At 34.1% G+C, this 15257-nt stretch overlaps 1 protein-coding gene across 1 annotated transcript; it reads right to left on the reverse strand.

The window, feature by feature from the left end:
* Positions 1-278: 278 nt before the first annotated feature.
* On the reverse strand, positions 279-10784 carry LOC136819989 (homeobox protein mls-2-like). The gene is made up of 3 exons (XM_067076223.1): positions 10625-10784; positions 6025-6242; positions 279-992 (listed from the first exon to the last, which is right to left on the reverse strand). The coding sequence occupies exons 1-3, from the start codon at positions 10734-10736 to the stop codon at positions 726-728; spliced, it is 597 nt and encodes a 198-aa protein (XP_066932324.1). The 5' UTR covers positions 10737-10784; the 3' UTR covers positions 279-725.
* Between the last annotated feature and the right edge of the window lie 4473 nt (positions 10785-15257).

Raw genomic sequence — 15257 nt, forward strand, 5'->3', positions numbered from 1 at the left:
ATAACTTAGAAGTCATTATCTGTATAAAAGTATATGTATATTTCATGTTAATACGTAGGTTAAATATGCAAAAGAGAATAATAAAAATATATAATCCCTAGGAATCCTGCCTTGGGGTTGAAAAATACACAACTATTTACAATCATTAGATTAAGAACATAATCTTAAAAATGTAAAACTCATTCAAAATATTTCTAATTTCCCTCAAACCAAGCTCACTTAAAACGGTGCTCAAAGTAAATTTTAATATCTAAAGATTTGAAAATCTCTCTGTTGCTTATTTACCAAATCGAATACACCATTTCGACCTTAGTCGCGCGGTCTAAACTCGATCCAATCCTTTTTTTAAACTTTTTCTATTGTCTTTAGGCGCGAAAAAAAGACTGGGTTTTAGGCTGGTAAAACGGACAAAAAAATCTCCGCGCGGCAAATGGCGATTACGGTCAAAAATTTGTATTACAAGCTCATTCATTAAAAAATAATTCTAAAATTTGCCCCACAGAAGCTGAATTAAAGGAAAAAGTCAAAATATGGGTCTGACGTTCATCGCATGGAAAAAACACGGGTGCAACCTTTATGAGCTACTCTTTAAGTTGTCGAATTGTGATTACTAACATAAGCCCTTAAGGACGTCGAGTTTAAGTCAGTGAGCAAGGGTTGTAAGCTCTCGAGTTCAAGTTTGTATCACTAAAATTCTATTTATGATGGACAGCTCTCTTAGCCTCTTAATCAAACAGTCGTTGTTCAGAAGCCCTTAAGGACGTCGAGTTTAAGTCAGTGAGCAAAGGTTGTAAGCATCTTTCACTTGTATCATGTTTTAATCCGATTCTTGCTTGAGTTGGAGGACTGTATAAGATCTTTGGAGTGAAATTGTAAGGTGACATCGATGATTGGAGAGGGTTTGTCGAGTTTGATTTTCCATGGTTGTAATTGAGGTCGGTTTGAAGTTGTTTTTTCCATTTGTTTCGACGATTCTGTAACCAAATTTTAACCTAAAAGGAAAAATGAAAATAAAAGATCGAATAGTTTGAGCCCGATGACGGGAGAAGAATCTCTCGATCCAAGCCCCGATAAAATTTGAATTCATACTATTAAGTTTATTGCTAACTTCTTAAAAGTATTCTTAAAAATCTTGTACAACCCTGTGTCACAGACCTGCTGGGAGCCCCACTGGAAAATTTATCAAAAATTTCGTCTCCGGTGGGAATTTACCCTGGAATTTCATTTTTCCAGGTTTTCACTAGTTTTTTTGTAAAAAAGGGATCCTTAAAAAGCTTTCTTTCTTATAATTTACAAGAAGTTTTAATTGCCCCGAGGTTTAAGTTTTAGGGAAATTTTTTTTGCGAAAATATACTTTTTGAAATTTTAATCTTTGTATCCAAAAATTGAATCCTTCCAAGAGACCCCCACCCTCCCCTTACATTCTTGCAGCTTTTTTTAAATTTTCACTGATTCACGCAAATGAAAAATCCCATTCACCCATTCACGAAACACGTTGGGGGCTTTCTAACCTAAATTTTATTCTTAGCAAAAATATCAAATTTTATAAACTTTCCCATATATTCGGAGATCTTTTTAAAAATATAATTTTGTTGGCGCTCGCAGTTTAAGTACTCAATTATAAAAGAATGTATCACCAAGTTTGCCACAAGAATTTACCTCAATTTTTCAACCTAATTATAAATTTAATTTTTTGGTGTGCTAAAACCATGACAACAGTTCAACAAAAAGCGGTTTCTTCGAAAGGTAGAAATGCACCCCGGTCTAACAGACCCAATAAATCCCTTCTCACTGAAAAATTGACCAAAATACCAAACCCAATAGAAAGTTATGCTCCATTTCTGTCCCCTTTGAAAATAATTAAATCAACTAATCTTCACATCAAAATATTTTGTTATTTTTTCCATTTCCAATGAAATTTCCAGACTCGAAAGCATTGGAATTCAAATCAGAAGGGTGTCAGAATACACCTTTTCGACCGTAGCTGTCAATTGCCGCGCGGGCATTTTTTTACCACCCTAAAACCGTCCCAGTCTTTTTTTTTGCACCTAAAGACAATAGAAAAAAAGTGTAAAAAAAGGATTGGATCGAGTTTAGGGTGGTAAAACGGACAAAAAAATGCCCGCGCGGCAATTGGCGGCTACGGTCGAAAAGGTGTATAGAAATTAAACACGGGTGAAATGCTGACATGTGCCATTTCAACTTCAGATTTAAAACGAAATTTTATTTTGCACCTAAAGACAATAGAAAAAAGTGTAAAAAAAGGATTGGATCGAGTTTAGGCTGGTAAAACGGACAAAAAAATGCCCGCGCGGCAATTGGCGGCTACGGTCGAAAAGGTGTATAGAAATGAAACACGGGTGACATGTTGACATGTGCCATTTCAACTTCAGATTTAAAACGAAATTTTATTTTGCTTTGGCCTTGTTAAATTCAGAACTTTTTAGAGATGAAGAGACGGATTTAAAAAATTTCTTACATCGCTTTGGCCTTTTTTAGTTCTGTGACCAAAAAAGCCTAAATAACCACTACAGGGTGTCTGAAAAAAAGAATGAGATCGAAACGAATGAAAAAGTAGAAAAAAATTATACTTAAAGACATATTTTGATATTATCATTTGTTACACCCTGTACTTCAAAATTGAAGTTTTTAAAGTTAGACTTTCTTTCGAATTGATTTCAATTAAAATTAATAGGGTCGTAAATTAAACCTTGCCAAATTTCGCTACCCATTATTTACAATCAATTAGAAAGTGATTTCGAAATATTAAATTATAAATTAGGCCGTTAAAATCAATAATAGCCTCGTAATATTTTTAAAGCTTAGCAGTCTTAAGGCGGAGCGGAAAAAGAGATTATTTTTCAGAAAAACCGCAACATAACTTAATTGTAAGGCCTTTAATTGAGAAGAAAATTATGAATCATTTTTAATTGGAAAGCCCCTTAAAGGTCGTCAGCTAGATCGTTATTTTTTAAATACTGCCTTAATTAAGAAAAGTTAAGTCACCTTTAACTTGATTTATCCCTGCATTTTTAGAAGCAATTTTAAATTTTATTCCTTCTCTTTCAATTAACAACATTAAAGGACTTCATTTATCTAATACCATTTGAATTAAACATTAAACAAAAGAAATACCCAACTTTCGAGAAAGGGTATGCTAGAAGGTTTGTAGTTTATTCTGCTGTCAGGGAGGCGCGCTTCCTTTCTATATCATAAAAAAGAAGATCTTTAAAGACCCCAGAAGACCTATTCATAAATTTTGGTTGCGAGGATCAGGAATGCTCGTATCGTCTTGAAAAGAGATTAACACCCTTTAGGCCAAACCCATAGTTTTATTGACAAAAAAACACTATAATCTTTTCGTTGGAAATAAGCTGTTAATAGATCCAGTTGGCACACAACGTTGTTTCAACGTTAATATAACGTTCACAACGTCCATATAACGTTAGATGAACGTTAAAACAACGTTTTGTGTCAGCACAATAGACAGATCCAGGCTTTTAGGCTTTACTCTTGGTCTATAGGCACTGCTATAAGCGGCCACTAGTGACCCCCACCGGGAATTGCTTATTAATAGGTTTAAACATAATAGACAACATTCACAAAAGATGTTTATCAATAGAGATTTTAAATAAAAGAATGTTTAAAACACAGCTGATTGGCTTAGATTTCGAAACTCTCTATTGTTTCATTAAAACCATAGCCCGAAGAGTAGGAGTTTTACGCTCGAAACGAAGGAAGATATGACGTAGCCTAGGGAATATACTGCAAACAAAAACATGAACGTAAAAGCGAAAATAGCTTATTGGTCTCTGGAATGAATCTTTAAATATTTGACTGGATCGGCCTTCCTATGTAGGAAGCGTGTTTATAAGTTTAGAGTCCGCCATATCGTTCTCAATTATGGTCGTTAACAGTGTGATTCAAATGTTTTGAAATTCGAACGTTCGAAAATCTAAGGTAAAATATGAAACAACATGGCAGGAATAGTCGACTTCAAAACTGGACACACTTCCACGAGAGAGCTGTGGGCAGTTAGTCTATCTAGTTTGTAAAAGAATAGATGTCTGTGGTCTCCGGGATGGATCTGCAAAGAGCTTTGAGCTCAATTTAAGTATCCAAAATGCACTTTTTCGTCATTCTAAAAGTATTTTCGGCAACCAATGCCAAAAATTCAATGACGTCAAAAAGCACTAATTATTTCATGTCTGAATTTCTAATTCCTATTTAGACAAAATCAGTGGTCATTCATCAAAGTTGGCAATATTTTTAATGGATTGTAAATGACCTTAATTTCCAGAGATTTAATGGCTTTTTATGGTGTATTTACGATAGCAACTTAAGGGCTCTGACCATAGTCGGAAAATTAATTTTAGTATTTGAACATAAAAGTTATGTTTTAGGTTCTTTAACACTTTTAACAAAGAATTGCCTTTATAAATTGCTTTTTAATCAAATCCCTTCAGAGTAATTAAGAATTTAATTGCAGAAATGACGTTATGAACTTTAAAAAGACGTTAATAATATGTTGCATCACCTTATTTTATAAAAAGTGCTAAGTTTTAATGGGTAATTAACCTTTTTGTTTCAAAATTTCTTTACACTGTCCGCAAAGAATTGAACTATTTAAATTTGCGGAAAATTTTTCTAAAAAGATGTGTTCAAAAGTTATGACTGTTTTTTTAAGCAAAATCCAGATGAAAATTGATTGATGAAAACACCATTTTGAAGATTTTCAAGACAAAGAAGCATTTACAAAAATTTTCCGCAAAAATTTTTATTGTTCGGTAAAAGATACACCATCTACTGCCAAAATGTTTTCAAAATGTTTTTTCTTCGCTGAAACTAAGCTCTTCAAAGTTGAAATACTCTTCCTCGCAAAAGTCTTCATTTTCTTCTTCGTCAAATTTTTTCATTGCAATTTTTGAATTTTCAGATTCAAGAATAGTTTGTCTAACAGAAAATGTATAACATGCCATAGTTTTGTTTGTTACATCAGTCAGAAAACACATTTTAAAAATGGCAATTATAGAAAATTCACTATGGTCAGAGCCCTTAAGGAAAACGACCAGCTGCCGTGTCAAAACAAAGCTTAAAATTTTACTTTCAACCTAAATCTTAATTTTTACAAGTGTTTTTTCGAATTAATCATCTTAAAACTTTTAAAAGTGTAAATAAAAGCCATCGGGAGTAAAAATAACAGACTTAAACTCGATGAGTGTTGTTTTATTATGACTGGATTTGAGCTCCATTGTTTTCATGTCAGATATTCAGCAGGGATGGAAAAAATAGCATAACATTTTGCAGTGAGGACTCGTTTATTTATTTATTTTCAGTAGGAGACAAAAGGTGGGGTATAATTTTCTATCGGGGATAATATTTTGGCCAATTTTTGCAGTGGGAAAGGGGTTCCAGTGGGTCTGTGAGAAGGGGTGTATTACGCAACTGAAATATCTAAATTTTTATGCCACTCATTTGTACCGCATCCCTGTTCCAAAAAATACAGAAATATCTGTTTTTAGGGACAAAAGAAATTGACCTATCGATAGAATTATGGCTTCCTTGATCGATTCGAAATCTAAGGCTTCCGAGATTTTATGGGAAACTTTGCATTTGCATGTTCCAAGTGGGCCTGAAATTGGAGAGCATTTTGCCACCAAAGAAAAATTTTGGCTAAATTCTCCCTAGGCAGTAGCGTGGTGGGTCGACTAAAAATCGGGCAAACTGGGGAGGCATATTTTTGGAAGATTTTGATTTTTGATCCCCTATGAAAAGTAAATATCAATGTAAAAATTACGGGAGCGTAGCGAGAACAAAGATTTTGGGGGTATTTTCTCTCTTTTAGCCGAAAACTGTCATATCTTAGGTGTAAAAGAGCAAAAGGGTTACATCGGGTTCGTGATACAAGCTTTAATCTTTTACTAAAATTTGGGCAAACTGGAAAGTCATTTTTGAAAGGTTTTGATTTTGGTACCCTCCCCCCCTGTGAAATGTAAATAATTAAATAATCTATGTTGTTTGTACCTGTGTTTCTGATAGCATTAAGTCCGTTGCTAATTTTTGTCGTTCGCTGTTGGTGAAATATTTCTTCCGATCAAAAGCGTTCTCTAAGTGTTGTATTTGTTGTCGTGTGAAGACGGTGCGCGATTTCTTTTTACGTGGTGGAGACGTGTTACTGCCTGATTCATCCGTGGATGAAATATTTTTGAAATCATCGACAGACGAAGTTGATGAAGTTTGACCTGAAAATTTAAATGAATATAGTTTTGGTTTTTGAACAATTGACCTGTATTGATACAACCCCTCCTCACAAACCCGGTGGGATTTTATCAGCTAGTAGGGATATAAGTAACAGACCAAAACTCGATGGGGATTGGTATTCCCATGTTTTTTAATGGCTGGTATTTGGAAATTCCATTGTTTTCGAGCAAGGACGTTCGGTGGGGATGGAATAAATAGCGCAATATTTTGCAGTGAGGATTTTCTTACCTAATTATTTTCAGAGGGGACAACAATTAGAGTATAATTTTCCACTGGGGACGATATTTTGATCAATTTTTCCATTGGAAAGGGTTGCCGCTGGGTCTGTGAGAAGGGGGTGTATTGATCCAATACTGTCGATTCATTCATTGTTAAATCAATACTTATTAACGCCCCTGTCTCAATCAAGCGGGGATGGTTTTAGAGTGCAATTCTTTTCCATCAAATATCCAAATGCGGATAAAAACTAATTTAATTTCCCAGTGGCGCCAAATTTTGCGGTATCTTTTCGACCGGAGACAAAATTTTAGGGTCCCACCGGGTCTATGATATATGAGATGCTTATCAATACGATTTTCATAATATTGACCCTGTTTTGACTGTACTGAATTTGATCTGCTTCTAGGATCTATTTGTTGCATCGTTATATAAATTGCACATTTCAAAAGGCCGGTTTGTCATTTGAACTTTCTTTTTTGGAGGGAGATGCAACTACAATCGGCACCGAAATATTTGGTACAAAAGGGGAATTTCCTCAAAACTTTAAACCTCATGATCTAAAAGCTCAAAAATGTTCCAATAAGGCTGAGAATATAGCCTGGAAGCCAATTAACCCCTCCCAAATCGAAAAATCCAATGAAGCAAATTGGAAGTACTGAATGCAATTCTCGCCCGACCTTTAAATTCTGAAAAATGGCGCTGATTGCTTTACATTCTAATCATTTGTTTTAAAAATATCCAAAAATATTTCACGCTCATTTCACTGGCGTAATTATTCCAAGAACGAGGAAATTGGCACCAAAAAACCAACTTTGAAAACTGCATTCCAAGTTTGCCCAAATTTTGGTTGACCAACTACCCTGCTATGTACAGCGGAGTCTTTAAAACTCGAACACGCAGGGGGGGACACAAATTTGTTTGAATTAAGGAAATTTTGAGATATGAAGTAAGGTTTATAAGGCATTGTTAACTAAAACATGGTATATGACTCTAAGAAACTTGTTCGAGTTAAGGAGGCATTCGAGTTATAGAGGTTCGCGTTAAAGAGACTCCACCTGTACTATATGTACCGACAAAGGGAAACAACTCTTATTGGCGGCATTCTTCAAAGGAACTTTAAAAGAAGTGAACAATATCACTCAACGCCTTAGCAATAAAAATATAACCACCATACACATTTCTTTTATAAGAACATCCAAAAATGTTGAAGCCTTAATGTTTTTAACATTTTGAGTTTTAAGGTTAAAACAACGTATTCTTAAGCTGTTCCTATTTTTACCATATTTTTTGTGCAATTTCCTAAGAAATCGGGTGCCCAAAAAAGACTTAAAATGTTCGTAACTCGTTCTTTAAATGTTGGCCATTGAAGCGTTATGTTCTTATGAATTTAATGGAATTCTATGTGTTTTGTTTAGAGAATGTTCACAGGAAGAAATCTTAATTTCCCTTCTCGTCGCCAGATAAAACGGTTTCAATTTATCAAGCACGACATCCAATATTATAAAGAAGGAGCTGAGATTTAGTATAATCAGTTTTATAAGCATACAAACTAGGAAAATGGCAAATGGTATGTGGGTGATATTTACATACGAAAAATAACTTTAAAACGAAAAGCTCAGTAATAAGGGATAAGTAACCAAATTCACCAAATTATTTACTGTCACTAGCAACATATTGTATGACTTGGGATTGGTCTATTTCTATATCACATAATCAAAATGTTTTCAAAATAAATCGATTTTGGTACGTAAGCTCCATCTTTTAACAATAAAAAGTGACAAAAGACTTCCAGACCAGTACTTATTTATAATAACTATGCACTCACATTCTTCAAAGACCCGTTTCCTATCCCTAGTTCTTGAAAATTCGGCGGAAAGCTGCACTCAAACTAATATTCTCAACCGACTAAAAAACCTTTAGTTTTTGGAATCCCGACTGGATTGAAATCTTGGCTCATTTAATTATTAAACACAAGACATATATTGAGACGAGCTCCAGTTTTAATAAGATACTTCACTTGTTGGTCATTTTAAAGTAACAGATATGACGTGTTCTTTTAAAATGTAACAAAATTGTTACGTCACAGGTTGACGCGGCCAATCAAATCAAATTAGAACTTGTAAAAACTCCTACTTCACCCTATTGAGTTTGAATCCCCGAAGGGGCTAGAGAATCTTCAAACTTTCTTAAGCAAGAAAAAGTGAAGCCTTAAGTTTGCCCAACATTTAGAAATTTTGTTAGAAAAACACACAGGTCACGTGTATACTGGCTTGGGAAATAAGTGACTTCATTTCCCATGAAGGTTTTTCGGATCTAGCCCTTTCGGGGCTTTGAAATCAGTTTTGGACAATTTCTTTTGTGAACTGATTGAAAGCGCTGTTTATTAATAGATCATTCCAATAAATAAAGTTTCTTTTGGTAAAAGTGTCTCTGAAAAAGTATTTAATTGATGTGCTAAATTAATTAATCAGTTTAGCCTTTTCGCCTGGAAATGCATGAAAATGAGTACGTTAATTAAGCCTTACAATTAACAAGAAATTAAGTGATAATTACGTTAAAGAAAAAATTGAAGTTTAAGTTGAATTGGTTTCTTAGTAAGAACACTTTGTAGTTTGACATAAAATTATGTAGTAAAACGACTCCAAATCTGCATGCACTGTTAAACGACCGGGGGGAAGGGGGTACTAGGGTTGCGAGCTGACGCAGGGGGGGGGTGCAACCCGACTCTCGACCGTTAGACCTTTACTGGGACTAAAAAGGAGAGTACAAAGGAAAATTTTGTGAATTTTGCGACCCTTATTGGGACAATTTTGACCAATTTTGACCAAATTTCGACTTTTCCAAGGGTAAAAAGTTGAAATCTTCCTATTTCTCCGACCCTTAGTGGGACTTTGGAAATCTAAAAAAGGTCGGCACATACCGTACCCTCCATTTGCCCAAAGACCCTCCACCGGGGGTTAAGCATTCCCCTGTTGTAACGATCTAATTGTATATTCAATCAGATATAAGAAAGTCTTGATTTTGAAAAGCCATGATCAACTCTCGCAAAGAATCCAAGAACTAAGGATCAGGAAATTTACAAATCGATTGATTTTACCTTCCCTTTTACTTTAACCCCGCAGACATTTTCGGAAAATGACGCACTCATTTTAGAATTCATTACTAGTAATTTGCAATGATAATTGGTCATTACTCCCCACTCAGATGAACTCAATTAAAATAACTATTCTTTTAAAATTTAGAGATCTGCTCATTTAGGCATAATCAAAATATAAAAAACCCAGGTCTGGAAAGCTTCTGTTTCTTTCTTTTGTTAACAACTAGAACTTGCGTTTGCAAATCAGCTTGATTTGCATACTTTTTGATCATGTGACTAGAAATTAGACCAATCCTAAGGGGAGAATTGGTAACGTGATCAAAAAGCCATGCCAATCGCAACTTGCCTTTTATTTATAACAAAGGAGCTTAGGTTAGCACAAAAAAAAGCTAAAACAATACATTGCTAGACGAGAGTTTATTTACGATGACTATGATTTAGGTTGGGAATTTTAGGATCTCTTGATCTATAAACAGTTCTACAGTGAAATCTCCGTAGCTCAAATACGCACGACCAAAACAAATTTGAAAAACCCCTAGTTGACAGAAATTTCACGCAATCACGCATTCACGCAATTTCTTCTCGAAATTCAAGAATTCACGCAAATTCTTCGAAAAAAAAAATCGGGAAATTTGCACATAAACGGTGGAGAAAGAGAAATTTCACGCATTCTTTTTATTTTTTTTTTAGAAAAGATCTCAAGTGCACTAACAAACATATACTACAAAACACACTTATACTAACATAGACATAATTTTCCCTCCCCCAGTTCACGCATTCAGACAAAAAAATAGCACAGATTCACGCATCAACGCAATCAAAGATTGGATCTTAATTTTTAGGCAAGTTTGAAACGCTTTCTTTTTTTTTTTTTCACGCATTCACGCAAACCACTGGTGGGAGGTACTACTTGGGTAAATTTCGGGAAAAAGTCCAAAGTTTTCTACAATTTCTGATACAAAAATTTTCAGCTTTCACCACAGCCGGAATAAGAATAGACAAAAAACTAAACTCTACATAAGATTTGTTGTTTGAGAATTGACTTACGTTTTAAATGGGTGACATTGTAGCCATCTTGAAAATAAGTCTCCGTCTTTTTACTAAAACTTGAACTCAAATTCAGTATTGAAGATATCGAAAAATCTGTCATTTTCGTCATCTTTGTGTTCTCAATTCACAACAATAGCTTCCAAAAATTTGTGTTTTTTTTAATTTTTTAAATGTATTAACTAAAACCAGATCAAAAATTTGTCATAAAATTTTATCTAAAGTCTAAAATATAATCTAAAGTCTGTCTCAATATGATTTGCAGTGGAGACTAAGAAGGCTGTAACTTTTGATAGAGTTTGATTTGGATAACGGTTTTGTGCTCGTTAAAAGATAATCGAGAGTGGAATATTATCAAAGAAAAAAAAAGTTTAAAAATAGATTTTTCTTCATGGTAATATATTCCACTCCTGTTTACCTTTTCAACAAGCGCTAAACTGCTTTTAAATTTAAATTCTATCAAACGTTATAGTCTTTTTTGTCAACGCTGCAGTTTTATCAAGACAGCGTTAAAAAATGATTTTCCAGACGGTATTAAGTTTAGATTTTCCAAAATGTTCCAATCAAAAAAAGAATTTCTTCAATTAATCCTTTTCGCAGACAATTGTTTATACTCAAATCAATTAACACTTCATCCAAAACATCCAAAATTCTTAATCTCATTAAAACGTTCGAAAATAAGAAAGTCCCAGCGTTACTCCTTCGCTAATGATGCAGCTATTAACTGATTAGCAAAAAGATGTGATGGCTGTCACTTAAAACCAGCAATGCACTTGTTTTTTATAAGAACAAACGAAATTTTTGAAGCCTTCGGATGTTCTTAACTTTTTTAAGTTTTAAGCCTAAAAATGTTCTTAACATGTTCTTAATTTCACTATTTTGTGACTATTTTTGTCCATTTGTCTAAGAAAATTAGTTGTTTTAGGGTCCGCAAAGCCTTAAAATATACTTAACTTACTTTTAATATAATAACCATAGAAACCTTATGTTCTTATATATTTTGTTCTTATATAAAAGAAGCGTGTAAACATTTGTATCAAAAACAATAAAATTTTAATGGACATTCCTCTTTAGTAATGATGTCAATTACATTAATTGTCTATTTAGAATGCTCCTTAAGCACAACTTAATTTCTTAGCCGCATATTAATTTATCTCGATACTTCTAAATCATATTTTCTGGATTCTTTTTTTTGTAAGAAAAGGATAAAAGGAGCTTCTCAAAAAAAAAGAAAGATGGAGCTCCTCAGTAAAAAGATGGTCGGTGGATGTTAATACAACCCCTTCTCAAAGACCCGGTAGGTTTTTTTCCCCGGGAACGATATTTAGACCAATTTTTCCAGTGGGAAGGGGTTCCAGTGGGTCTGTGAGAAGGGGGTGTGTTAATGAAATGTTAAAAAAGTTATCCTTTTTCGACAGTTTCCCCGTCGAAGCCGTTTGAAGTGAGTAGACAAAAATAATTGGGTAACGAAAAAAATATTTCGCTTCTTTCACATTTTCTAAACACCAGAAAAAGATAAGCTTACTTATTTGGATAAAAACATGTTCTTCACTTATAACAAAATCAAGACTGCAAAAAAAAAAAAAGGGAGGGGGCCATCGGGACCATATGTCCCCTGATAGACCTGTGGCCTGCAAGTTTTTTAAAAGTAAAATTAGTATTTATGCTGACAAAATATTTGCTCACGTAGCGTTGAAAGGGAGAAAAATTTGTTCTTTCTATTGTTAAAAAGATATGCTGTGTAAGCAAAAAAAGTATGATACGTTAATTAATATCCTTCGATCAATTATAAATTCTAACACGATCAACCCAAATAACATATTCTTATAACAAAGCTAGATTACAGTAATTGCACACTGTCAAATTAATGAAAGCGGGGCTATAAAAATTTCATCAGAGGTACAATTTGAGGAAGTATTAATCGGGTGTAAATCCAGCCATAGAAATTATAACACCCAGTTTTTATATAAGAACAAAACTATATAAGAACATAAGACTTCACTGGCCAAAATGTTAAGAACAAGTTAAGAACATTTTAAGGCTTTGCAGACATGCTCAAAAAATGCTCAAAAAATTATGAAGATAAAAAGAACATTTTTAGGCTTGAAACTAAAAAAAGTTAAGAACATCCGCAGGCTTTGAAAATCTTGGATGTTCTTAAAAAACATGTATGTAGTATCCAGAGCTTTTGTTTTGTTTGTGATAGGCTGGAAAGTTAAAAATTAACTCCGGTGAATTTTAGATTCTAGGACGGTAAATTCTAAGCAAGCTCAGTGTATTGATTAACGTCAATATGTACAAAATTCTCAGACGGGTGAATTTTAAACCTTTTCCCGTGCTTTAAAACGGCAAATTTCGCCCTTCGCCGGGCCTAAATAAGACCCCCGAAACCTTTCTCTGAAATGGGCCTTAACCTCAAAAACGTAAGAACTCTAAGGTATGTAGAATAGAATACTTTTGTTTCTTATAAAGAACAGCCAGTGAAATTAACCACTATGCAATGAATAAGAGATATTTAAAAAACGCTTCAAGGAAAAAGCATCAATTAATCCATTTAATTAGAAATCATTATCGAATTTCCGCATGACAGCTGTGCCTTGTTAATTGTTCGTTATTTCCTATGATAATTAAGGCGTCAAGTGGCTGCGCGGGCGAACTTGATACAGGCGTCAAGTGGCCACGCGGGCGAACTTGATTCACTGATGTAACTCATTTCTTTGGAAATCAACAGACTAAATATTTAGCAACGTGGTTATCGGCGAACCATGTACTCAGGAAAAATACTTCTGTCTCAGAGGATTGGTTGAACTTCTTCCCAAAGTTGGATTAAGATTTTCTATTGAAATCCCAATGCCGAGAGAAATTCTATTGTTCTCAGGTCAAAAAAAATCAGTGAGAATGGTTTTGGAGAGTCAATTTTATCCATTATGGGGATTTAAAAAAACTCTCCAGTGGGGCTGAAGATTGTAGGATATTTTTCCTCCGGGGACAAAAGTTTAGTCAAATTTTCCATTTGGGATGGGGTCTCACCGTATTTGCAGCATAGAAGAGGTGTGAAAAAGAAATCTTTTGGGCGAAAAGTCTGATTTTTTGCACAAAAAATGAGAAAACAGAAGTGCACAAAGAAATTTGGAAAAGTTTTCTTTTCATATATTAGCCTTGTTATGCTTTTAAAGCAATGCATTTTAACGGTGTATATAGGAGAAATGGTCTGTTTTGAAATGTTTTAAATTTTGAATTAAAATCATGTTTCAATTGAAGGTAACGAGCATTTCACAATACACAATTTTTACGACTTAAATGTACGTTTTTCATTTAAAAAAGTCTTAATTTCCGACTTTTCTTTTCCCGGTAAGTTTATAATCCGCTATATCCGGTAAAAAATGTAACAGATATTATTTTTAGAAAGATAAACCGACAGTTAAATGTTTTTATTGTTAATCGGCTTTTGTAAAGGGAGTTTCAAAACATCGACGAGAAATGGCGACCACGACCAGCGACCACGACCGGCGACCACGGAATATTTTAATTACGCTGAAGAGATCTCTTTAGTATGAATAGATAGAACTTGTCAGTAAGAAAAAACCGGGAAGGCCAGTTTCAGAGATACGAGTCTATAATCAATTATTCTTTTTTCTTTAAGCTGACAAAATGACTGATTTCGACAGAAATAAAAGTCTGACGATGAAATACAAAGCTTCTCAACCCAACTTCAAAAGAATTTGTGCCGCTAATTATTTTAATGCTAATAATACAAAAGAATCTGAAATTGACACCATAATTAAGCTCCAAGAGCGTCGAGATGGTTATTTTACGCATTGAGCACTTAACTCTAAATAGATGAGAAAGGGGTGAGCTTACTCTTCAATATGATATATTCCAATGATAGAGACAATCTACGTTGTGGAGAAGGGAAAAAACTCGATAACACAAATTTATCTGGTCGTGGTCGTGGTCACCGATCGTGGTCACCATTTCTGGTCGATGTTTAAAACTTCCTTTTGTAAATTCGATTTTCGAGGGCAATTGAAGAGAAGAAACTACTGTAAGAACTAATTATGTAAGACCGTAAGGTGTTGATAGTTGAAATCTAAAGAATAAGTTAAGAACATTTAAGGCTTTGTAAACTCTAATAGACCAAATTTCTTAGAAAAATGGACCAAATACTCGCAAAATGGTGATTTGTCGAAACGTCTTTTGGCTCTTAACTCAAAAGATTAAGAACCTCTGAACGTTTCAAAAACATTGAATGTTCTTACAAAAGACGTGTATAGCATTATGGTAAAAACAGTGTTGGTTTTGAATATGTTACATAATGTGCTTTGGTCTCGTTGTGACGGTCAGTTGTACAGCATTCTTTGGAGTCCAGAAAGTGTGGTAAGCATGAATGGACTTTCCTCGTTAATCGATCAAAGATTATACGAATACGTGAATTGAGAAAACTTGCGTGAACACGAAAGTTCGCATTTTGAGTGCGTGAATCTTTAAACTTTTACCCAATTTTTCCAAAAATATCATAATATTCTAAGAAATTCTTTTTACTTCAATTTCGCTGGAAAAAAAAGAAAGGGGTGGCCTTGTGTTAAACTTCCGGTAAATTATCTCTACAAAAGGGTAAAAAAACAGATGAGTT

This window comes from Clytia hemisphaerica, unplaced genomic scaffold (assembly GCF_902728285.1).
Source record: "Clytia hemisphaerica strain Z4C2 unplaced genomic scaffold, Clytia hemisphaerica genome assembly, whole genome shotgun sequence".
Lineage (NCBI taxonomy): Eukaryota > Metazoa > Cnidaria > Hydrozoa > Leptothecata > Clytiidae > Clytia > Clytia hemisphaerica.